General features: G+C 40.7%; 1 protein-coding gene across 4 annotated transcripts in view; it reads right to left on the bottom strand.

Annotated features, from left to right (window-relative positions):
* Nucleotides 1-27,113, bottom strand: part of btbd7 (BTB domain containing 7) — a 51,349-nt gene that overhangs the window by 5,487 nt on the left and 18,749 nt on the right. For 2 of the 4 annotated variants that reach the window (XM_033027741.1, XM_033027740.1), the window contains exons 2-8: nt 23,626-23,821; nt 21,779-22,861; nt 11,719-11,927; nt 10,301-10,376; nt 5,884-6,044; nt 4,485-4,628; nt 1,464-1,650 (exon numbers count right to left, since the gene is read on the bottom strand). In XM_033027741.1, the coding sequence (XP_032883632.1) occupies nt 1,464-1,650; nt 4,485-4,628; nt 5,884-6,044; nt 10,301-10,376; nt 11,719-11,927; nt 21,779-22,861; nt 23,626-23,707 (1,942 nt within the window). In that variant the 5' untranslated portion in view covers nt 23,708-23,821. Of the gene's footprint in view, nt 1-1,463; nt 1,651-4,484; nt 4,629-5,883; nt 6,045-6,133; nt 6,257-10,300; nt 10,377-11,718; nt 11,928-21,778; nt 22,862-23,625; nt 23,822-27,113 lie in introns of those variants that run through there. The other 2 variants (XM_033027742.1, XR_004413162.1) reach the window with 2 other exon arrangements.

Here is a 27,113-nt window from a genome sequence, read left to right as displayed (position 1 = left end):
CAGAAGGATGGTTGACATTTTTGCTGGAGTCTCTGCATTAAGATCAATGCAGGGGCTTGACCCGAAATGTCAACTATCATTCTGCCTCCACAGATGTTCCTGCAAATGTTTGTGTCTAGGAGTCGAGCATTCTAACCCCAGGATCAATCTGCAGTCTCAGTCAAGTGGTCATTTTCAATGTATTAGCCCTTGCCAGTGCAGTGGTGACGGTGCTGTTAATAACATGTAGAAGCTACCTTCTTTAGTTCTAAGGGGTAAGTTGCTCCCTCATTTTTAGGAGAGGTAACTCCCACTCTCCTTTGTTCACCTGCTCAATAGCAGGAATAGGACCTAAAAAACTACACTGCCTTGTAAACTAAATCAACATTTCATCTGCAATCTCTCCTATTCAAAGGCGAAACAATTTAAAAACACATTAAAAAAAAGCAAACTAAAAAGCCGTTTCTCACACAGGGGTTAACATGCAGTGGATCACATGGTTCAGTATCTGGGCAAGAATTTCATTATGAAACTAGAGCAGTGAGTGATCACTCTACAGCAGAAGCCAGCGGATTGTTAATCTGCCAACATTTCTCAATTAAGATGCAATTGTTCATTATCTGAATGGTGGCCGATTAGGAAAAGGGGAGATGCAACGAGACCTGGGTGTCATGGGACACCAGTCATTGAAAGTAGGCATGCAGGTGCAGCAGGCAGTGAAGAAAGCGAATGGTATGTTAGCATTCATAGCAAAAGGATTTGAGTATAGGAGCAGGGAGGTTCTACTGCAGTTGTACAGGGTCTTGGTGAGACCACACCTGGAGTATTGCGTACAGTTTTGGTCTCCTAATCTGAGGAAAGACATTCTTGCCATAGAGGGAGTACAGAGAAGGTTCACCAGACTGATTCCTGGGATGGCAGGACTTTCATATTCATATGAAGAAAGACTGGATAGACTCGGCTTGTACTCGCTAGAATTTAGAAGATTGAGGGGGATCTTATTGAAACGTACAAAATTCTTAAGGGGTTGGACAGGCTAGATGCAGGAAGATTGTTCCCGATGTTGGGGAAGTCCAGGACAAGGGGTCACAGTTTAAGGATAAAGGGAAAATCTTTTAGGACCGAGATGAGAAAAACATTTTTCACACAGAGTGGTGAATCTGTGGAGTTCTCTGCCACAGAAGGGAGTTGAGGCCTGTTCATTGGCTATATTTTAGAGGGAGTTAGATGTGGCTAAAGGGATCAGGGGGTATGGAGAGAAGGCAGGTACAGGATACTGAGTTGGATGATCAGCCATGATCATATTGAATGGTGGTGCAGTCTCGAAGGGCCGAATGGCCTACTCCTGCACCTATTTTCTATGTTTCAGATGATCAAGGTGGTAGGGGGGTGGGCAATGGAGGGTGGGGCAAATGCAGAAATGAGAAGGATAACTCATTTCAGCCCTGGAATACAAAAAATAAATCAGTCAAAAATACACTTACCAGGAATTTCATTGGCAATGATTGAAGGAGGGTTGGATGGTGCACCTATTGGTTGGTGACTCATTAAGTGGCAGCACTGTGGTACAGCACTGTTCACCATGTATAACGTGTCTGGTACATTGGACATGCGAACCATTCGCAACCGGACAAGATCAGTCTGTTCCACCATCATCTCATCCAACACAGTCTGCAAACAGAAGTTGGCACATTAGACATAGACAATGATTGTACGATGGCTTGATAGAAGAAAAATTCCATCATACAACGGCTGTACATTGTCAATCAAAAATTAATCATAACAATTAGATAATTATATTGTTATGCTCAAAAATGTTTAGTCTATTTAATTTACTCTTCCTAGAAGTAGCTGAAACCACAGAATACAGCACAGGTTATGAAATCATCCCAGGGTACTACTGAAAATCAGCCCAGCAAAACTCTTACCAAACTGTTCCAATACAGTTACAACTAGCCAGCAATGTGGAAAGTTGTCCACACATGTCATGTTCCTAAGGACAAACCCAGCTGGATAATTACAACTGTGTCTATCTCAGAAATGATTGAAGGCATCATTGACAGTGGTGTGATGTGGCACATGTTCACTAATAAACTATTCACCAATGTGCAGCTGGAGTTTTGCCACAATTACTAGTTGGGCAATTTTCTATATATTTTTTGTTTATTTTATTAGAAGTTAGTACAATACAAAACAATACAGTGGGACCTAATTTTAGGTGCCAACTATGTCATAATGTAATTATACATTCTATGTACAACCTCTAGTTTTATGTTTTTGAAAAGAAAATAAGAAAGACTATTTTGTTAATCTGTTGTAACTGTATTGGAACATCTTGGTTGAGATGCAGCTTTTGCTGGCCAGATTTTGCTGGCCTTAATTCAAACATAGATCAACTAGCTGAATTCCAGGAGGTGTTATAAGAGTGACCATCTTTGTCATGAAGGCAGCCTTGGCTAGCACAGCACCAAGAAACCATGGTAAAACTGAATTAAATGGGATTAAACTGAAAGCTTTCCAATAGTCAGAGGCATGCCTCACACATAAAATGGCTGGTGTAGTTGAAGATAAAACACCTCAACCCAGGACATCACTACAGAATTTAATCAGGACAATTTCTTAAACCCAGCTGCTACATTAATCAAATGAAAATCAAAAGTTAGAAAAACGGATGCTGCACGTGAAATAAAAACAGAAAACATTGGAACCGTTTTCCACTGATGCTCACTACTAGCAAGTGACCCATTGTCAGAACCTTTAATTGGTGGTCCAAGGAGGGATCTTCAACAAGAAAGGTTAACCCAGTTGCCCTTTCCATACATGCTGCCTGACCTGTTAAATGTTCCAATTTTATTTCAAATTTCATTAGTCCATACTTGGCGAGGAAGACCTATACAACATTCAAGTCTAGGCTGATTTCACACCGTAAAAGTGTCAGTTAATGACCTCTAACGAGAGAGATTCTAAACATTTATCTTTCAGAATACCTTGACAGGGTCCCCGAATGTTAATCCCTGGGTCACCACAGATCAGAAACTCAACTGGACCAGCAATATGCATAATATGGCTACAACATGGATCAGAGACTGATCGTCTACAAAGGATCAACCTCCTCACACACCATCTACAAAGTACATCAGGAATGTGTTGGAATACCTGTAACTAGCCTAGCAAGTGCAGTATCAATATTGCCCATCAGTCCGTGGGCGAACACCTCTCGTACATAAACTAACATGGCTTCCTGGCGCCTGCCTTTACACAGGTAAGAAATCAGTAGTTGAAATAACCGTCGGTTATTCAAACTATAACCAATATCAGAGCGAGCCCCCCCCCCCGGGAACAAAGCGCCCGCAGACGCATAAAGCAATACACAGCGCTATAGACTTGGCGCGCAAATCAATACACACAGCACTGCAAAGGTTCAAACAGAGCGCTGTGGGCTTAACACGTGGAAATTTAAACAAAGAGCTGTCAGCTGCAGTGCTATGGGTTTTAAACAGCACTACCGGCCACAGCGCTAAGGGGTTAAAACATAGCGCTATGGGCTTTAAACCTAGCGCTATGGCCACAGTGCTATGGGTCAGATTGTTCGGGGAAGATTCTTGTATAACATCCCCAAGATGTGCTGGTAGGTTAATTGGGCATTGCTAATTGCCTGCACTTTAAGTCTAATGAAGGCAAATTGGAGGAATGATGGGAGAGAGAACCAGTTGCAGGTAAATAAGTGAAGGAATGGGGCTGATGGGAATAGATGAGAATTTATATAATTTGATAGGGTAATGGCAACCTTTAATTTCATGAGAAATCACACGAGAAAATGATTTGAAAAATAAAAATATTAAAAATGAAAAGCATGCGGGGAACACTACATCATCTCGACTTGCTGTTGCTGTTCAAAATTGTGAAGCACGTAGACACAAGTTAGAAGATTGAGGGGGGATCTTATAGAAACTTACACAATTCTTAAGGGGTTGGACAGGCTAGATGCAGGAAGATTGTGCCCGATGTTGGGGAAGTTTAAGGATAAGGAAAAGTCTTTTAGGACTGAGATGAGAAAAGCATTTTTCACACAGAGAGTGGTGAATCTGTGGAATTCTCTGCCACATAAGGTAGTTGAGGCCAGTTCATTGGCTATATTTAAGAGGGATGTGGCCCTTGTGGCTAAAGGGATCAGGGGGTATGGATAGAAGGCAGGTACAGGATACCGAGTTGGCTCGAAGGGCTGAATGGCCTACTCCTGCACCTATTTTCTATGTCTATGTTTCTATGTAACTGCAGATGCTGGTTTACAAAAAAGAGTGTTGGAGTAACTCAGTGGGACAGGCAGTATTTCTGAAGGACATGGATAGGCTACGTTTTGGGTTGGGTCCCTTCTTCAGTCTCAACCTGAAATGTCACCTACCCATGTTCTATAAAGATGCTGCCTGACCAGCTGTGAAACATTTTGTATTTAATCCATGTGTACATCCAAGTTTGTATCACAATCTACTTTCGTACAAATGTACCTTTGCCTCCTCCACATACGGTGCAAATAAGCGAGGTTTCACATATATACCAGAATTCTTCTGACGTAGCCAAGCATGAGATTTTCCACCTTCAGCTGTTGGCAGCATATCTAATGGCGGTGTGCTAATCAGTCCCCTCTTTATCTGTAGAGCAAAAAAAAAGTATTCAACACAGTCAACTTTTTTGTTGGTTTACAATTCATGTTTTTTCTCACATCTACTATCTCATATTTCTCATATTTTCTTACAACATAATAGGATGCTATTTGGTCCATCATTTCTAGGCCAAATCCAGAACCATTTATCAGCCCTGTTCCCCCACTTAATTCCCTGTTAACTATTTCTTAAGGCATGCCCCAATACTACATGTAATTTACAATGGCCAATTAACCAAACGCTGCTTACATCTGCGTGGGATCTGAAGGGTGTTGGGAAAATTCACAAGGCCACAGAGAGAATGTGCAAACTCTACACTTAAACCGTACCAACGTAAACAAAATGCGACAATTTTTAAACATGCAATTATACTACAGGTCCACCACAGTTTCTGGCACCGTTGGTTCAAGAGCCTTTCTGGATTATCCGTTTTGCCAGACCAACAGAGGGCACTGCCTCAGAGAGTAGAATGGTACCAGAACAGGTACTGAGGTGCCCGAGGGGCTGAGATACTGGTCCGCAATGTCGGCCTCGGAAGGCGCCTATGGGAACGGCAGAAATTCCAGAGCCCCGGTCACATAGGGCAAATTAGAGCTGCCGACCGGTTGCAGATGAGATCAAGATCAACACCGTCACCTGGCGTAGGCTCCACATTTTCGGGGGAACTTCTGGGTGGGATTTTTGGATTAAAAGTGCCGGACAACCAGTTGCTGTAAAATCGGTGGGGAACCTGTATTAGGTTTATGTTGGTACGAGAGTTGAATGACAAATCCAGAGCATATTGTGGTGGGAGAAGAATAGTTCTGCCAGATGAACCACTGCCTTTACTCAAATTACCATCTTTGACATGACTGCTATTTGTCACTCAAGTTTTAAATAAAAGCCAAAAGCTCGGCACTTATTAGATTGGTTATTCCCCGTTAAAAGACCATCTGGCAATGTCTAGATTTGTTAATGATTTGCCAGATGTCAGTATTATTAATCAAAGTGTGGGAAGGCAAAATTAAATGAGTCAGGGAGGCATAAGTGAATTCAGATATGGCCACAGGTTTCACTTGTACATATAACAGCAGCCAGCTACAGCAAACTATCACGAGAAGCATTGGGCCAGAGGTCACATAACTTTCTTACCCATGAAATCTGGCAGCAATCTGACCTTAAACACGAGCAAAATAATTAAGAGACAAAGACAAAATAGGCACAATTCAGACACTTAAAAAAAAATCCAAAAAAATCAACCTACAGCATCATTAAGAATCTCACTGTTTGTGGGAAGGATATGATCTATTCGAATGAGAGGCAGAACTGAGGACAAAATCTCTTTTAGTTCCTCTATGTCAAGATCCCGCCTCTTTACACCTCGCTTGTTTACACTGTGTGCCGTCCCACTCAGCAGGTTTGGTTCTAAAACAGAGATACAAACAAATAGAAAAACCTTGCAATATTATGTCATTGGATGAGCAGAATGAAAAAACAACTTACATTCATATAGCTTCTTTATCAGAGTAGAAATGTTCCAAGGCACATCCCAGCATTATCGGGTGTCAAGCCACTAAAGGAAGTTTTAGGATAAGTGCCCAAAAGCTTTTTTCAAAGAGGTAGGTTTCAAGTAACATCTTAAGAGAAGGAAAGAGGGGTGATGTTTATCTCAAGAATGTTCAAGAGTAAAAGGGCCTTTACAGCTCAAGGCACAGCGTTCAATGATGTAACAGAAGAACAAGGCTAGGGTTAGAGAGATAGTGAAGGGCCAAGATACTGAAGAATTGAACACTGAAACTAAGAGTTTAAAATCAAGATGTTGCCTGCATGGAAGTCAACATTGGCCAAGCAGCACATGACTTGATAAGAGTGGTGATGCAAATCACGGGGCATGCTGGTAGTTTTACCAGACGGGCTGCAGCATTTCAGGAAGGTGACTCACAAAACATGTGAACTATTCCTGCTCATTTGCCCACATATATAACTAAATTGTTTATGTTGATAGGTTCTAGGAGCAGAATAGGCCATTCAGCCCATCAAGTCTACTCTGTCATTCAATCATGGCTTCTCAACCCCATTCTCCTGCCCTCATCCCATAACCCCTGACACCCGTACTAATCAAGAATCTGTCAATCTCCACCTAAAAAATATCCATTGACTTAGCCTCCACAGCTTTCTGTGGCAATGAATTCCACAGATTCACTACCCTTTGACTAAAGAAATTCCTCCTCATCTCCTTTCTAAAAGTATGTCCTTTTATTCTGAGACTATGGCCTCTGATCCTAGACTCTCTCATTAGTGGAAATATCCTCTCCACATCCATTCTATCTAGGGCAGGGGTTCCCAACCTTTTTTTGTCCCATTTACCCCTGGCAACTTTAATAGCACATAACAATGTTATTTCACTTATTTATGAACAACTAATGATGAACAGATACCGGTATACCAGAACCAAACAGTCAGTCAATGAGAAAAAATATGTACAAATCCAGAATCAACAAATTTACCCCCTGGGTAGGCAAAATTTACCTCAGGTTGGGAACCCTTGATCTAGACCTTTCACTATTCGGTAAGTTTCAATGAGGTCCCCCCTCATTCTTCTAAACTCCAGCGAGTACAAGCCCAGTGGCTTCAAACACTCATCATATATTAACCCAATCATTCCTGGGACATTCTCGTAAACCTCCTCTAGACCCTTTCCAATGCCAGCACATCCTTCCTCAGATATGGGGCGCAAAACTGCTCACAATACTCCAAATGTGGTCTGACCGGTGCTTTATAAAGCATCAGCATTACATCCCTGTTTTTGTATTCTAGCCCTCTCAAAATAATTGTATTCATAGAAACATAGAAAATAGGTGCAGGAGTAGGCCATTCGGCCCTTCGATCCTGCACCGCCATTCAACTGGATCATGGCTGATCATCCAACTCAGTATCCTGTACCTGCCTTCTCTCCATACCCCCTGATCCCTTTAGCCACAAGGGCCACATCTAACTCCCTCTTAAATATAGCCAATGAACTGGCCTCAACTACCTTCTGTGGCAGAGAGTTCCAGAGATTCACCACTGTGTGAAAAATGTTTTTCTCATCTCAGTCCTAAAGGATTTCCCCTTTATCCTTAAACTGTGACCCCTTGTCCTGGACTTCCCCAACATCGGGAACAATCTTCCTGCATCTAGCCTGTCCAACCCCTTAGAATTTTGTACGTTTCTATAAGATCCCCCCTCAATCTCCTTATTCGCCTTCCTTACTACCGATTCGACTTTCAAATTAACTTTTTGGGAATACTGCAAAGTGCCTTTGCACCTTCTCTGCACACTTTGTTACACAAGCGTCTAATTTCATGATTCACATTATTAATTAGGGTCATTTGACAATTCCTCACTTCCTTCCTGCCTCCTGCTTTGCTTTGCTCTATCCAAACTAGTTCCCCTCAATTTCCTCTTACTGCCTTTACCCCATTCTTTAGTTTCAAAGCTACCCCACCCCCTTTTCCATTTTGACTTTCTCTGACATATTCTGGAATATTTAATTCCCAATCTCAACATTTTACAATCATTCTTTTGTAATGGCTGTGAGAACATATATATATATTTCTATTTATGTCCATTAATGCACACAATGTTGTTGCCGATGCAACATAATCTGTTAAAAAATTTACATGCCTTGGTAAAAATAATTGTAAAATTATCACAGAGGATGAAGCAGATATAACCAGTAAGAAGAGGCAATTTTAGATCTGGAATTGTGCATTGATGAAAGCGCATTGATGATCGAGTAGTTAAAATGCCTTTGGGGATGAGCGATCATAATATAAATATTTGAAAGTGATTTAGTTAATTCTGAAACCAGGGTCTTAAATAAAAGGAAACCATGAAGGCATGTGGAAATGCAACGGGAACCAAAAAGCAAATAAGTACTCCCAATTAAATAAGTACTCCCATCGCCAGTCTGGAATGTATTGCAGTAAGATTTTGTGCAAATTGGAAAGGATAATCGGATCCTTTGCTGAATGAGAAATATAGGTGGAGTACAAAAAAACTGAAAGCCACAAAAGCAAGTTCTTGTAATAGAATCTGACTGTAGTATTTCCCTTATCCAAATGCTTTTGTTCTGAAAATGAAAGCATTTTAAACAAGGGACTGAATTAAAACAAAAGTTTCAGCCAATCAATAATTCCCCAAATCATTGCAACTGTTCTAAAGCCAAAAGAACATTTTAACAATTAAGTCAACCAACACATAGCAACAAACATGTTTTTAAATAATCTAAATAATCATCAGTGGAAATCATGAATTCACTGGTGAGATAAGCATGGCATGAAAATGTATATATATAAAATAAAGCAAATTAATAGTAAAAAGGCCGTCCTAAAAAATGTTTTTTATACAGTGTACGTGTTGGAATGTGACAAAATTGGTTGACAAAAGGCAAATATCTGCACTCTGTAGAGAGTCTTGAACAATGGAGTGCAATTCAAAAAAGAGCCATACCCTTTAGGACTGAAGTTAGAATAAAGGAGTTTCCCCCCGTAAATGGTAACTGATGGACAAACCCAATTTTAAACAATTCGTAGATTTGCTATCCAAAAATGGCTATATGGAGTTAGGTCACAGCTGGGATATGGCAGGGATGATGTTCTAAAAAACTCATCCTGTTCCTATCTTCCAGCAGGCACAAATTTCTGAATTGCAAATGACAACGTAAAATAAAACAAACTGCTGGCGTAACTCAGGCAGAATCTATCACTCTTATTTCATTCAAATAAGTTCAAAATCGCAGTTTCAATCCGAGTTACAAATGATAACGGAATAAAAAAAACTCGACATAAAAATCTTGAAATTGACCCAAGGTTCGTGCGTGAGATGAGGAAAAACCTTTTCACCACACCTGGAGGCAGAGAATTCCACAGACTCACCACTCTCTGTGAGAAAAAGTGTTTCCTCATCTCCGTTCTAAACTCCTTATTCTTAAACTGTGGCCCCTGGTTCTGGACTTCCCCAACATCGGAAACATGTTTCCTGCCTCTAGTGTGTCCAAGCCCTTAACAATCTTATATGTTTCAATGAGATTCCCTCTCATCCTTCTAAACTCCAGAGTGTACAAGCCCAGCTGCTCCATTCTCTCAGCATATGACAATCCCGCCATCCCGAGAATTAACCTTGTAAACCTACGCTGCACTCCCTCAATAGCAAGAATGTCCTTCCTCAAATTAGGGAAAACTGCACACAATACTCCAGGTGTGGTCTCACTAGGGCTCTGTACAACTGCAGAAGGACCTCTTTGCTCCTATATTCGATTCCTCTTGTTATAAAGGCCAACATGCCATTCGCTTTCTTCACTGCCTGCTGTACCTGCATGCTTACTTTCAGTGAGTGATGTACAAGGGCCCCCAGATCCCATTGTACATCCCCTTTTTTCCCAACTTGACGCCATTTAGATAGTAATCTGCCTTCCTGTTTTTGCTACCAAAGTGGACTTGGAGCAAAATCCCTGCATAAATAACATCTCAAAAAAAAGTTTGCAAGGATGTGGAGATGAAAAAGCTTGTATTTAAACAATATGAAATGTAGCAATATTCATTTTCAATTCTTTCATTTTATTCAATGACTTTTGGAAGTCCATTATCATAAATTATATTTAACCAGAGACGACAATTAAAAATGTTAATGTTTCTCACCTCTCTCTGCCATCTGTTTGATGAGCTGGTGCTCTCCCCATTTGTTCATGTATTTAAGGATATCTTGCTCACTAGCCTTAAACAAAATATATAGTTAATTTCTTTAGTAAAAGGTCATGAATCAAGATAAACTGAAAAGGGTAACATTATCTTTAATTCAACCGTGGATTCTCTCAAATTTGCACAATGTACATAACTTTTGGCTAGAATAAATTTGTTATTTCATTATTGTGGTTGCTGAGTATTCAGCAATTGAATAGTTTGCATCGGATTCACTGGATGTAAATAAACTAAGGAGTTCCCAACAAGAGAAAAAAAAATTCCACAGGATAATTTGAAGTTTGAAGCATTGGCAAAATGTGTTGGAATCCGATCTCAAATGTTCTTCAGGCTCAGAGATGGACGCAGAATTAATTATTTTACATTTAGCGATAAGAGATAAGACTGTGTAAAGTAAGTAGAATTTAATTAATTTGTCATTTTTCTTAATTATCTTGTGTAGGGACATAAACGTCCTGGATTTCTACTTGCTTGTGCTAAAACTGGATGCATAATCAAGAATGCATTTATTTTGGACATTTACTTAAATAATTGCCTATTTTATCATTTTATTTCTATAGATTTTGATACACAAAGATCCATTTATGTAAACAGATCATTAACAGAATGGCATTCTCACACTCACACTCAACGTGCTGAAAGTCATAGCAATACTGAATGTTTCACTTGCTCTTTTAAATGATGGACTAATTATTTGCTTAGTATTTATAATTTAACTGAATATTTCTTCAAAGGCTCATTCCAAACAAGCCCGTGTTAATCTCATGAAATTGCACATAAATGGTAGGCAGGACATTTGATTATTGAAGAAACATTAGATATCTACAAACATTAAATCATTAAAATATTTTATAATTTAAGCTACTCAAACATTTTCTATTTAAAATGTCACAACTGTAAAATTCCAACAGTACTTGAAGACTTCTTCAATTTGATAAAGGTAGACAAAAATGCTGGAAACTCAGCGGGTGAGGAAGCATCTATGGAGCGAAGGAATAGGTGATGATTCGGGTCGAGGTCCTTCTTAAATAAGTATGTTAAATAAGTGGGGCACAGACCAGCAAAAGGATTCCTGAAAATAAATTTGGCTATTTTATTGCTGTGCATTGAATGTGCTCCAGATGAGATGCATCAATTTCAGCAAGCAAAACTCAGTTTGACCAAGCACTAAGTTTTTCCACTTTCTACACTGCCATTTTAATGACTAAAATGTATTTGTTTTCAAACGTTGTGCATTCGTTTCCATTTTCCTACTAATTTAGCGGTCTAAATTAAACAATTAACTTTGATGAAATAGTAACCCATTGAAAAATCTGATTTTCTCAATTTTGGTATAAAAAAAAATACAAAGGCAGTACCTGCAAATAGTCAGACTGAAGCACAAGAGGCAAATAGTCCATGCTAAGTTCAAAAAACACATCAGAGATCATGACTGAAGTGAATTCTTCACACAAGAAATTAATTGCCTGCCGGTAAACCCATTTGGAGCCATAAGGCTGTGAACTCCACTTCAGAATGGAAATCAGTGTGTCGAGGGAGATGCTCTCCATCACAATATCTTCACACCCTGCAATAAAGATAAGCCACAATGATTCCAAACATCTCCATTTTTTCCCCTATTTGAATATCCATAGCATTATCAGTTCTTTTCATCAATCACACCATTCTAATTTCTTCTGCACCCTTCCCATCCTCTAATTACATTACTCAGAATAGAACACAGCGCTACTCACTTTCCTTTAAAAAAAAAAACCCTCATCCTAGATATTAACATTGCAAATGCATGAAGAAAGCACGTCACTGCATCTACTTCTTCAAAAAGCTAAGAACATGTCTCACGTGACTTGCCAATTCCTAGATGCACCATAGAAAGCATCCTATTTGGATGCATAATATCTTGTTTTGGCAACTGCTCTGCTCAAGAACCCCAAAAATTGCAGAGTTATGGACACATCCAGTCCATCACACAAATCAGCCTCCCCCTCATTGTCTACAGAAAGTAGACAACATCAAGAACTACTCACACCCCAGTCAATCCCTCCTCCTCCCCTCTCCCATTAGGCAGAAGGGATGTACTACCAGGTTCAAGGACAGCTTCTTCCCCGCTATTATCAGACTCTTGAATGAACCTCAAACAAACCATATATTCCCAATCCCCCTTATATCTGACTTTATCTATAGCTGTAACACTATGCTCTCCATGGTTTGCTTGTAATCATTGTTTGTCCACAACAGGGGCATGCTGGTTGGCAAGGGCAAGTTGGGCTGAAGGGCCATTCTGTATGACTATGTATGAATGATTTACCTGGTTAGCATGCAAAACAAAGTTTTCCCGCTGCTTCATGTGCATAACGTGACAATAATAATGAATCAAACTACAGGTTAACTTTAACTTAAAGCAAAATATATATATATATATATATATATTTAATTTATAATTCTGTATCAGGAATTATTCATTAAATCATATATTGTTTAATAAATTTTAATTCAAACTTATTTTACAAAATGTTGGCTGTATAAATCATGCCTGAACGTCCGAAATGTTACATTGGCCTTACGTCCCACTGGTTACTCAAGAATCTATGCAGTAGTCGTTCAACATGCAAGTTGAAACTATTCCATGACAGTGAGAAAGTCAAATATATTACTTGGATCTGTCGGTTTCTTTAGGTTTCCTTACTTTATGTTTGCTAAGAAAAAGTACACCCTACCTTCACATACTGTATATCAAAACCTGAGGAACTAATCAGTTTTGCAGAAATTTTCCTTAAATTTAACTAAGGTCATTCCTTGCACTTGGAACAGTATTTACAAAAATCTTGCTATTAGTTCAGAAAGGCCGATTGAACTAGAGGACGAGTTGGTTTATCAGAGGTAATGTAATCTAATAGACCAGACAAAAGTTATATTTGTGAAGCCAAATGTCAACAGTAGCTGTACCTCTTCATGCTTGCAGAGGAGTGAAGCATAATAGGAAAGAGGGAGAAAAATAACTCTTAAAGAGAACGCGAATGAAATTTTATTTTCCTACTGCCCACGCAATCTTTTGTTCCACAGGCAGAAGAATGTGAGCATCAGTAGATTCAAAGCTCAAGAGAATAAAACATACAAGCAAGCCTTTATAAAAAAATAACTCTTCGTGTGTGTTCTGTTCAAGTGTCTCAGAGGAGTTACTCTATCTATTGATTCTGCTGAATCCAAGTATTTTCCTACTAGAGTTACTCTAGCTCATTGTTTAGGTTCAATCCAACAATGTTGTACCACCCCCTCAATTTTAATATTGCTATCCAAATTTGAATGTTATACTTTTCAAGTTCATGCATCGGGTAAAAGGTACATGAGCCTGAAACTTGTAACATCCAGATTCAGGAATAGCTTCTTCCCCACAGCCATCAGACTATTAAACACAACTTCAAACGAACTATGAACTATAACAACCTATTGCACTTTATCTGTTTACTGATGTGTGTATATGTATATTCCATGGCATATGGACACACTGATCTGTTCTGTATTTATTACTACAATATCTTGTTGTGCTGCAGCAATGCAAGAATTTCATTGTCCTATCTGGGACATGACAATAAACTCTCTTGACTTGACAATTGGTACCGTGAGATTTGAGTTACCATACAACCATATGAATAAAAAGAACACGATATGCGATAGAATTTAATATGAACATCCCCACACAGTGGTATCAACGTTTCCCACAGCGAGGGAAGGCAATAAAGTTCAGTTATCTTCTTTTTTGTTCCCGCTATGGACGTCCCGATGTACACGCCCTCTCGCCGGGATGATCGGAACTCCGGCATCAGAACGGAAGAACATACTCAGCGGCTTGGAGTTTCTGAATTTTGGACACTACAGCATGACATTTGCTTCAATTCAAGTAGAATGCAATGTTCAGACTGAACAGCAGCATAAATGATCTGTTATTGGTGGTAAATTATTTAGTGGAGCAATTTTCAAATGATGAGGCAGAGCGAGATTAGTTTTGTTTTAAGCAGTGGGATTTTCCTTTGTCTAATAGTATTGCAAAGACAACATGCTCAGTAATGTAGCTTTTAAAGTAAATTGGCTTTCGCATAATACAGAAATAAAGTATAATAATAATAATAAATTTTATATTTAATGGGCGCCTTTCATACAAAATCTCAAGGACACCTTACATAGTAATCGGAATAAAAACATATAATCGGAGTAAAACAAGTAATTAAAGACATCACAATGACACAAGTTAAAAACAGAATTCAATCCAAAAACAGAAAATCAAAAACACAGTGTGAAGAGAGAGCAGCGGCAACCAATTCGTGCCAGCGTCCACTCTCCCTTCACGGCAGCCATTTTGGACACAGACCTACAAGACTACAGTTAGACAAAAAAAAATCATCCCCCCACAGTGGATAGCACTGTGGAGGAAGGCACAATGTCCAGTCCCCACCCCATGTTCACCCCAAAGTCAGGCCTATTGGGGCCACCGCAGTTGCCTCTACGGAGGCCCGATGTCCCTGGCCGTTCTCACCGGGTGGTCTTGCCCCGGCGTCGGGAGAGTCCTTTCGGCGGCTGGGCCACTTGGAACGGCCGCTTCTTGGTTGGAGCCCGCGGCTGCCGAAGCCGACAAGGCCGCGCCGGTTTGGCGCTCCCAGGCTCCCGATGAAAAAGTCGGCGACCGCTCTCCTCACTGCCGCCTTGCCGCCTCTACGCACGCCGCCTCTCCGCTCCGCAAACCCGCAGCCCGGAGATGTTGCTCACGGCGGTCCAGCTCGCCAGAGCTCCAGCGCGGCGACCCAGGCAAGGCATCGCCCGCTCCGCTCCAGCGCTCCAGCGCTCCAATGCAGTGCCGCCACGCAGGCCGAGGTGCTGGGTGGTTCCCGCCAAGAAACGGCGCTCCAAGCCCGCTGGTAGGCCACGACGACGGGTCGACGGGCAGCCCGGAAAAAAGGCTGCCACACCGACCAGGTAGGGACCTATAAATAAGGTAACACCTACCCCCCCACATTAAAAGACCATATCCCCTACAAACAAAAAAACAGGACTCACTAAAAACTAGAAAAAAAACGAATTTAAGACGGACGGCTGCTGCTAGCAGCCGTTCACCAAGATGGCTCCTCCTCCGAACTCCGAAAAAAGTATGCCATTTTTTCAGGACAAATCAGTGGACAAACTTCTAATGAGGAAAAGGAACCATCTAAATGATAACATAGCCATAAAATTAATACAGAACTAAACCCCGTTTCTATCTCAGGTTTTTCCCTCGGTCCCAGTACTAAATAGCCTCCAACAAAATCTTCAAGAGAAAACGTTTAGAAAGCACAAATACTAAGACAGTGATCACAATTAGGAGAGATGCAATAAACAAGATGGTAAAATAAATAAGAGCATTGTGGACGTAGGGAGGTTCTACTGCAGTTGTACAGGGTCTTGGTGAGACCACACCTGGAGTATTGCGTACAGTTTTGGTCTCCAAATCTGAGGAAGGACATTATTGCCATAGAGGGCGTGCAGAGAAGGTTCACCAGACTGATTCCTGGGATGTCAGGACTGTCTTATGAAGAAAGACTGGATAGACTTGGTTTATACTCTCTAGAATTTAGGAGATTGAGAGGGGATCTTATAGAAACTTATAAAATTCTTAAGGGGTTGGACAGGCTAGATGCAGGAAGATTGTTCCCGATGTTGGGGAAGTCCAGGACAAGGGGGTCACAGCTTAAGGATAAGGGGGAAACCCTTTAAAACCGAGATGAGAAAAACTTTTTTCACACAGAGTATGGTGAATCTGTGGAATTCTCTTGCACAGAAGGTAGTTGAGGCCAGTTCATTGGCTATATTTAAGAGGGAGTTAGATGTGGCCCTTGTGGCTAAGGGGATCAGAGGTACGGGATACTGAGTTGGATGATCAGCCATGATCATATTGAATGGTGGTGCAGGCTCGATGGGCCGAATGGCCTACTCCTGCACCTAATTTCTATGTTTCTATGTAACCGAGACTGGAGGGCTTGAGAGGATGTCACCAGGATTGGAAGGGTTGAGTTATAGGGAGAGGCTGGAAAGATTCAGGTTTATTATTGTCACAGTGAAAAGTTTTGTATTGCATGCTATCCAATCAGATCAGATAGTACAACACAAATACTATCATCAAACTAGGTAGAGCGAAGACGATAAGAGTGCAGAATGTAGTTCTCAGCATTGTAGTGCGTTAATTCCATAGACAAAGTCCAATGTCGGTGATGGGGTACAGGTGAATCAGATAGTACCTTAGCTTATGGAAGGACTGTTCAGAGGTCTGATAACAAAGGGGAAGAAGCTATTCCTAGGTCTGGTGGTGCATGTTTTCAAACTTCTATATCTTGTGTCAGACAGAACTGGGAGGAGGAGGAATGGCCAGGGTGACTGCTTTTTCAAGGCAACGTGGTGTAGATGGAGTCAATGATGGGACATCCGTTCTGTGTGATGGACTGGGCGACATATACAACTCTGTAATTTCTTGCGGTCTTAGGCAGAGCTGTGACCATATAGTTTGGGTTCAAAAGAAAACATAGAACTGACCTGTGTATCTATGCTCTTAAAGAGATTGTGTTCAGGTACACAAGCCTGAATTCATCTGTATTCCTATGTTTTATTGATGCGTCCAAGGCATTTGATAGAATTAATCATGAACAATTGTTTGTAAAATTGCTAGATAGAGGTACCCCTAAATTTTTAGTGAGAATTTTAGTGTTTTGGTATGCCCATCAAACGTTTCAGGTTAAATGGGACAATGTTGTATCTGCTCCATTCTGTGTTAGTAACGGAGTGCGGCAAGGAGGAATTTTGTCTCCTATTTTATTTAATGTTTATATGGATGAATTATCAAATCAGTTAAATAGGTTAAAAACTGGCTGTCTTGTGGGCAACACTATTGTTAATCATCTTATGTATGCAGACGACCTGGTCCTGCTCTGTCCATAGGTTGAAGGTGTGCTCTCAGTATGGCCTTGATTATGACATAAAGTATAACGCTAAGAAAAGCCGCATAATGATAGTTAGAAGCGCTGAGGACAGGAAATCAACTTTTCCGACCTTTTATTTGTCAGACAGTCCTCTTGCTGTGTGTGAGGAAATTAAATACCTAGGTCGTGTCATATACGATGGCTGGACGGATGACAAAGACCTCTACCGACAGCGCTGTAAAATTTATTTTCAAGCTAACATGCTTATAAGGAAGTTTTCTATGTGCTCTGACTCTGTGAAGTGTTCCCTGTTCAGAACCTACATCACACCGTTATATACTGCTCAATTGTGGTCTAACTATAAGAAAAAGAGTATGCAGAGGCTCAAGGTAGCATACAATGATGCAATGAGGTTGCTACTTCGTGTCCCTAGGTGGCATGGTGCCAGTCAATTGTTTGTGTCCACTAGAGTGCCAACCTGTGAGGCACTCTTAAGACAGCTGATGTTTAGTTTTATGTGTCGCCTGGACAAGTCAGAGAACCACATAATTGAAGCCCTAGTCAGCCCTTTGAAAAGCTGCTATAGATTCACTTCTAGGCTAAGATGGCATTGGTGCAATAGCTTGTATATCTTATAGGCTAATATGCAATTTTTAATGTATTTTTTGTATCTCCTTATACTGTATGATGTGTTATATGGACCTGTGTCTGAAATAAAGCATAATAATAATAATAATAATAATAATAATAATAATAGACGTATTTAACATTATGAGGTGAATGGTCAGTCTTTTCTCAGGTTAGAGGAGTCCTAGGAGGTCATAGATTTAAGGAGAGGGTGGGAAAAAGATTTAAAAGTGGTTTGAGGAAGAACTTTTTCCACTCAGAGGGTGATTGATCCATGGAACAAGCGCTATTTAATATTTAAAAGACATTTGGGTCGGTACATGGATAGAAAAGCTAAGAGGGATATGGGCAAGACGCACGCAAATTGGACTAGCTTGGATAGACATCTTGATTGGAGTGAACGGCCTGTTTAATAGGCCTAGGCTTTATTGCATGACGATGTGAGCATGAGTGAAAACGTCTTCCTGATTTTACATATGGCCAAGAAAAAATTGTACTCGGTATAGCATTTGATCTATCCATTCAGGGAAACATGGACTTACAACAGAGGGAATGCAACAAAATGTCCACCACATTAATTCTTGGAACGAGGAGGATTGCTAGAACAGATTAAGCAGATAAATTTGTATTTGCTCGAATATCGAAGAATCTTCTGAAACCAAAATTCTTATAAGGTGCATGCAAGAATGTTTCCCTTGCCTGGTATGCAGAGTAGCAAATACAAGCACAAGATAAGGTTTCGAGCACATAGGATTCGATTTTAGCTAGAAAGGGGCTGATTAGGAATAGTCAGCATGGCTTTGCGCGTGGGAGATCGTGTCTCAAGAATATGATTGACTTTTTTGAAGAAATAACCAAAGAGATTAACGTAAATGTTTTCTGTGGACTTCAGCAAAAATTTTGATAGGGTTCCAATAGACAAACTATTCTGGAAGGTTAGATCGTATCAGATTCAGTGAGAGCTGGCCGACTGGATAGAGAATTGGCTTCATGGAAGGAAGCAAAGGGTGTTTAAGGAAGGATGTTTTTCGGACTGGGGCTTGTGATTAGTGGTGTGCCTCACGGATCAGTGCTGGGACCATTGCTGTTTGTGGTTTATATCAACAATTTGGATGAGAATGTACATATTATGAATAGTAAGTTTGCAGATGACACTAAAGTGGGTGGTATTGTAGATAGCAAAGATGGTTATCAAAGATTACAGCAGGACCATGATCACTTGGGCAAGTGGGCTGAGTAATGATTAATGGTGTTAAATGCAGATAAGTGTGAAGTGTAACATTTTGGGAAGTCAAACCACGGCAGAACCTTCAGTGAATGGCAGGACTCTGGGGAGTGTTGTTGAGCAGAGTGCAGGTACATGGTTCCTTGAAAGTGGCATCACACAAGAGGCTTTCAGCACATTGGCCTTCATAAGTCAGGGTATAGAGTACAGAAGTTGGGATGTTATGTTACAGATATACATGACATTGGCGAGGCTATATTTGGAATATTGTGTTCAATTTTGGTCACCTTACCAAACTTGGAAAGATGCTTATAATCTGGAAAAAGTGCAGAGAAATACGAGAATGTTGCCAGGACTTGAGGGCCTCAGCTATAGAGTGGTTGGACACCGCGAGTGCTTTATTTTTTGGAGTGCAGGAGGATGAGGGGCGATCGTATAGATGTGTACAAGTGCATGACGGGAATAGATAATCGAGTAGATGAATAGGGAAACTTTTCCCCCCATACAGAGGGTGGTGGGTGTATGGAATATGTATGTATGTATTTGAAGCAAGTAATATAACATTTAAAAGATATTTGGACAGGTACATGGATAGGAAAAGTTTAGATGGATATGGGCCAATGCAGGAAGGTGGGACTAATGTAAATAAGGCAAATTGCTTGGCACGGGCTAGTTGGACCGAAGGTCCTGTTTTCAAGCTGTATGAATAACGGAAAAATAAAATTTCTTCAAGCAGGAATAGGATTTTTTTTTTAAATTCTATACTCGAGAGCTGTAGATTCCCAGCCACTGTTAACAGTTTGAGAGAATAAAAATGTGGAGTTGGTACAAAAAAGGATTACTGAGGTTAAAAAATCATCCACAAACTCACTGAATGGCAAAACAGGCTCAAGGCACCAAATATCCACATGGCTTTTCATTTGTGAACTCCCTCTCAAAACTACATCAACTTCGCTGCCAAATTTAATGTCTTCATGTTTAAATCTGATAATTCATCTCATCTCCACTATTTCTAACCTTTAGTCCTACAGGTTTACTGCTCTGGCTCACACCCCCCCCCCCCCCCTCAATTTCCCACTGAAGGCTCTGATTTCTTATGCATCTCGCCCTCTTCCTTCAATCTGCCACCGGATTCCTTTCTCCCTCTTTAACACAAGCTTTTGGTCATCTCTGCTAATAGTGTGTTTTGGCTTTGTTCGATATTTTGAATAATTTTCCACATTTAAAATACTATAGGAAATAACAGCAGTGAAGTTCAGTGCTCCTTATTGAATAAGCTCCAACTGAAGAACAGAAACAGGCCTTCAGCCCAACTTGCCCATGGCGACCAATACGAAAATAGGAGATGGGGTAGGTACAGTTGAGGAAACAGGAAGTCATCAGGAAGGCCTGAGACAGGTTGGGAGAGTGGGCAAAGAAGAAGTGGCAAATAGAATAGAGCGGGGAAATGTGTAAGGTCATGAAACTTTGTAGAAAAAATAAAGGCATAGACTACTTTCTAAATGGGGAGAGGATTCAGAAATTTGTGGCGCAAAGGGACTTTGGAGTACTGGTACAGGACTCCAAAAAGGTTAAATTGCAGGTTCAGTAAGGCAGGCAAATGCAATGTTAGCATTTATTTCAAAGGGACTAGAATATAAAAGCAAGGGTGTAATGCAAAGACTTTATAAGGCCACATTTGGAATATTGTTAACACTTTTGATCTACATATCTGAGGAACAATGTACTGACAATGGAGGGTCCAGAGGAGGTTTACAAGAATAATCCCAGGGATGACTGGGTTAATGTATGAGGAGCGTTTAATGACTCTGGGCCTGTACTTGCTGGAGTTTAGAAGGATGAGGGGAGGTCTCATTGAAAAATACTGAATAATGAAAGGCCTCGAGTGGATGTGGAGAGGATGCTTCCAGTAAAGGGAGAGTCTGGAACTTGAGGGCACAGCCTCAGAATCGAAAGACATAGCTTTGAAATGGAGACGAGGAGGCATTTCTTTGGCCAGAAGATGGTGAGTCTGTGGAACTCATTGCTGCGGACAGCGGTGGAGGCCAAGACATTGGATATTTTCAAAGCAAAGATTGATAGGTTCCTGATTAGAATGTTACGGGAAGAAAGCAGGTTAAGAGGTAAAAATAGTTCAGCTGTGATCGAATGACCTAATTCTGCTCCTACATCATGATCTTATCATCATCATCATCATCCTCCTTCCCCTCATCCCCACTCGTCCCATCATGTCAGCATCCAATTCTTGAAATGGAAAAGCAAAATAGAAATGTCTGTTCATGTATAAAATATTTTACTTACCACATCAGCAAAATATAGGCCCTTCACATAAAAATCAATTATTTAAACTTCATAATATTCTACTACAATGTACACTATCTATAACTGATGAACTTGGCTTAATGCACTTTACAACTCAAATTTTAGCTTTCAGAGAATAAATCCACAGCTAAAAAATAGTTTGTTCGGATGAAAGTAATATTTTGATACCCATACCAATTTTGAATAATGCTTTAATAAATCTGATATTCCAACCTTTCAAAAAAAGCCGACTGAAATAAGCAAGATTAATAAATGCATTACACAAATTCTTGAAGCACTAAAATTGCACTTTCTCGACCACAAACCCACCTTGAGCAAGCATGTTGAATTCCAGAAAAAGGGCTATGTGGTAAAGTTCCATTGCTTCTTCAGCTCTCGACATGTTACCCTTTCCCGCAACCATTGCTTGGACTTCACTTAGGCTCCCCACAGATGGATTGTAGTGCAGAACAAGAGACAAATCCACCAGATCAGTATACATACAATGTAAAATTACTTTTGCATATTTCTTTGGAATGATAGATTCATCAAGTATGATTCTTGTTGGCGTCTGCAGAGTTCGATCTGTTATTTCTTCACCAGTCCTTACACGTCTTTGGAGAAGATTTCTAAAAAAAGGGGAACGTGCAGATAGGACAGCCTTATGCCCACAGAGTTCCTCATCAAAACGACCTGAACTTCTTCCAAATGCCTCCACTAATTCTGATTCAGCTGAAAAGCCAAGAATAGCATCATAATAGCACATGTTATCAAAAAGTTCTCGCATATCTACATCCAGTGAATTTGGGGTTCCAAATTCTTCAGTGAGCTGCACCAGGATGTCAACATTTTGGAACCTGGAGTCGTCTATTCCAAACTCTCCAGTATACAGGTAGTGTAATAATGCTGAAAACATGGGCAAATCTATGCCAGCTGTATTAATGTCCATCATAATCTCAGCACCGTATTCAGGTGATGATGAAAGCAGCGTCTTAAAAAAGGGACACCTCGCAGCCAGAATGGCACGATGCACAGGAAAGCAAGTGTCTTGGAAAATCAAATCAACATCAGTGCAGTACTTATATTCGTAAAGATCTGCTAGGTCTCTTTGCAAGGTCCGTGCATCTGGTCGTGCCAAATTACCTTGCAATGAAAGCTCCTTTAAAGCTGCAGTGCCTTCATATTCTTCCACTAGTGCATTTACATCCCTTACATCCCATCCAGAAAGCAGCTCACGCATCTGCTTAGCATGATCGGCAGAGCGATTAGATTTACGCCTTTTTATAAATTTCTTTTTCAGGGTTGCAAGGCCAGAACTTTTTTTCTTTTTGTCTTGTGGTTTCTCATGGCTATGTTCGAGGCTATATAATTTTGATTCGCATCCATATCCTTGATGCAAGTAGGAGGATGTTCCTGTGGAATAAAACCAAAAAAAGCATTTCGTGCTGAGTGCCAGTTGCCAAACATCTTTTTTAAAAATTAATAAATCAATTACTTTGAAATCTACTAAAAACTGTAAAGCTTCCAACTGCGCGAAAATCTCAACATCACGTATCAGCAGCTTATTACAAGATCCTTGATTCTCTCCAACTATTTGTCCATATCTTATGATTTTGAAGTCAGTCTTTTATGGAATATTTTTTTTAATATTCCCAAATAATTTTGTTACCTCACTATTTATGCTGCATTCTAAAAATATATTTTATTGTCCAGATATACACGCATTAGCAAGCATTCTCCACACATGGCCCTTGGACCATTTCAATTATTTTGCGATTGCAGTAACACCTTTTCTTTGCTCAGTTAAGGGAACTATCCTAGCCAATACATCATGATCGCCCGATCTTCCAGGTCACTTTTTTTTTTGATTATTAGATGACAAATATATATTGCAGTATTAAAACTCTACATCACACGTCATTATAAAAAGCACCATAACCCCAAATATGTAAAGCATTTCAGAGATAGCCAATGCCTACATTTTCAAGAAAAATAGGAATGGGCAATAATTTATGCTTTGGCAGTACTGCCTACATCCCTAGAATAAATAAAGTTATAACTAAACCATTAATTCAGCAAACACAAGATCTAAATCAGAACATCAGCCTAAGTTACCCTCACTTTAAAACTGGTAAACTTCACAAAACAGTACTTTGGATCAGTTGCGCACAACTTACCTATGAATGTCTGTTGAGCCTGCGAATTTCCTCCTACCCTCTGAGAGAAAGAGTGAGGATAGGTAGATGCATTAACACCCATTTTCAGGTCAAAGAATGCAGCATCCTGACAGCCAATTCATTCGCTACGAATTCCAGAAATGTTCGCTGGTCATCACTTTCAGATCTGCCCTCTCTGCTGTTTGTTCAGCCATTTCTGCAAATATCCAACAATCTATCAGTAACTGTGTAAACAAATACAACCAAGCAATTTTTACTTTTTTAAACAAGGAATACAAAAGGAGACTTGTACTGTGGAGCAACAAGTGAAATACAGTCCGCATTTTCAAACATAAGAACATCAGAAGAGCAGTAGGGACTGTGATGCATCAAGCATTCAACAAAATCAAGGCTGATATCATCTTGCCTTTAACTCCACTTTCCTGCCAAGTCTGTTTACCCTGAAATTCACTATAGTCTAAAAATCTATAGTGCCAATGAGTGTACTTAATGACGTGGCCTCCAGAGTTCATTGACATAGACAAATTCCAAAAGTTTCACAAAGTTGATATTTCTTGTTATCCCAGGCTTAAATGGGTAACCCGTAATATTTCCACAGACGAGCACTTGACGTTAATATCACACCATTTCTGATTTTATTACTTCTGGTTCTCTGCCCTCTCAAGCCTCCTACCTTATCGCTCACCAGCTACGCACGGCTCGATTTTATCTCCTCTCCAAAATCCACAAACAGAACTGTCCTGGCAGACCCATTGGTTCTGCTTGTTCATGTCCCGCCGAATTAATTTCCACATACCTCGACTCCATCCTATCTCTCTCCCCCCCCCCCCTCCAATCCCTCCCTACTTGTGCCCAAGACACCTCACACGCGCTTCGTCTATTCAATTACTTCCATTTTCCAGGCCCCTACTCCCTTATCTTTACCATGGATGTCCAGTCACTCTACATCTTCATTCCCCACCAGGAAGGTCTTAAAGCCCTGTTTTTTTCTCGACCGCAGAACCAGCCAATTTCCGTCTACTAATACTCACCTCCGCCTCGCAAGGCTGGCCCTTACTCTTAACAACTTCTCCTTTGACTCCTCCCACTTCCTCCAAATCCAAGGAGTAGCAATGGGCACTCGCTTGGGCCCCAGCATTGCCTGCCTCTTTGTAGGGTACGTCGAACAATCACTGTTCCAGGCGTACACTGGCCCTATCCCCGAACTCTACCTCCGCAACATGGATGACTGCATCAGTGCTGCCACCTGCACCCATTCAGAACTCACTGACTTCATTAACTTCACCACTAATTTCCATTCTGCACATGGACCATCTCCGACATCTCCCTACCATTTCTGGATCTCACTGTCCCCATCACAGGTGACAGACTATTGACCGACATCTACTACAAACCTACTGACTCCCATAGCGATCTATACTACACTTCTTCCCACCCTGTTTCCTGTAAAGATTCTATCCCCTACTCCCAATTCCTCCTCCTATGTCGTATCTGCACCCAGGATGAGGTTCCTTACTAGATCGGAGATGTCCTCATTCTTTAGGAAACGGGGGTTCCTCTCTTCCATTATAGATGAGGCTCTGACTAGGGTCTCCTCGATATCCCGCAGCTCCGCTCTCCCCCCATATGCAACAAGGACAGAGTCCCCCTTGTCCTCACCTTCCACCCCATCAGCCGTCGCATACAGTATATAATCCCCCAACACTTTCGCCATCTTCAACGGGATCCCACTACTGGCCACATCTTCCCATTTCCACTTCTCCTCAACTCGTCTCTTCCCACCCAAACCGCCCCTCCCCAGGTACTTTCCCCTGCACCACAGGAGATGCGACACCTGTTCCTTTACCTCCCCCCTCGACTCCATCGAAGGACCCCAAGTCTTTTCAGGTGAGACAGAGGTTCACTTGCACCTCCTCCAACCTCATCTACTGTTTCCGCTGTTCCAGGTGTCAACTTCTTTACATCGGCGAGACCAAGCGCAGGCTCAGCGATCGTTTCGCTGAACACCTCCACGCAGTCCGCCTTAACCTACCTGATCTCCCGGCTGCTCAGCACTAACTCTCCCTCCCAATCTGACCTTTCTGTCCTGGGCCTCCTCCATTGTCAGTATGAGGCCCAGTGCAAATTAGAGCAACAGCACCTCATATTTCGCTTGGGTAGCTTACACCCCAGCGGTATGAACATTTACTTCTCTAACTTCAAATAGCCCTTGCTTTCCCTCTCTTTCCATCCCCTCCCCATTTCTCCCACCAGTCTTACTGTCTCCGACTACATTCTATCTCTGTCCCGCCCACTACCCTAACATCAGTCTGAAGAAGGGTCTCGACCCAAAATGTCACCCATTCCTTTTCTCCAGACTCCTCCGTCCCGCTGAGTTACTCCAGCATTTTATGTCTACCTTAATATTTTATACTGTACATTTCAAATCAATTGTCTCAGTTTTATGTTTTTCTCACGTACAATGCCTGAAAGATCAAGCTTTTGACATTGAAACATATTACCTCAAATTGGGAGCATACATTCAACAAGAATCAAATTTTACAACTAAAAAAATGAATCACTGATATGACATTAAAGAAAAGATCAATGTTCCTATTATTTGCTGAGATTGGAGGTCTTTAATAATGGGGTGAAATCCAATAGGGTGGGCCTGGAATGAAAAAAGCCGAGAGATGACCTGATAAGAGGCATAAATAAGGTGGATAGAATCTTTTTCCCCCCATGGTAAGGGTATGTATCAGAAACCACAGGGCATAGGTTCAAGATGTGAGGAAGGCCTAAAGGGGACTTGAGGGGAAACTTTTTTTAAATAGCAAGTGGTTCATTACTGGAACTCATTGCCAGTGAAGATGATGAAAACAGATACAATCACTCTGTTTAAGAAACATTTTGACAAAACACTTGAACAGGCAGGCACACAGACATGCAGATAATTTGGATTAGTGTTAGTGAGCAAAAAGCTTGGATGCTTTAGGCTGAAGGCCCTTTTCATGTCTTATACAACTTTGTCTTTGTTTACAATCCTGGTGTAATTAGTCCAGCATCAGCCATGGTCAATTAGCGAGTTGAAAATAAACTAATGAAATGCAAATGTATTTTAATGCCAGGAATGGCTAATCTTCTCAATCCAGTTCCGTAGTCGCCAAGATCATTTTAACCAAACAAAACCTTTTCAATCACTTTTTCTGAAAATAGAATTTGTTCACTGTTTAATTTCAAATAATGTGATAACGTGGTCATTCACCATCAATTTGGAGAAAGACAAGTCTTGTCAAAATGTGTACGTTTTTAAACACATAATGTTAAATTGAGTTTGAAGTTTTCTACTTCTACTTGGGCACCACTCAGCTTCAATTCACTGATTCTTTAAAAAAAAAACATTTTGATGAAATAAATAATTAGGATGCTGCTGAACAATTTAGCTACATGAACTACATGAGCCTTCAAGAACATACATTAAAGTTGCTGATAGCGGTAAAGTGCAAGTT

The sequence above is a fragment of the Amblyraja radiata genome, chromosome 9 (genome assembly GCF_010909765.2).
Source record: "Amblyraja radiata isolate CabotCenter1 chromosome 9, sAmbRad1.1.pri, whole genome shotgun sequence".
NCBI classification, from domain to species: Eukaryota; Metazoa; Chordata; class Chondrichthyes; order Rajiformes; family Rajidae; genus Amblyraja; species Amblyraja radiata.
This window is presented reverse-complemented; position numbering and strand designations above follow the sequence as displayed.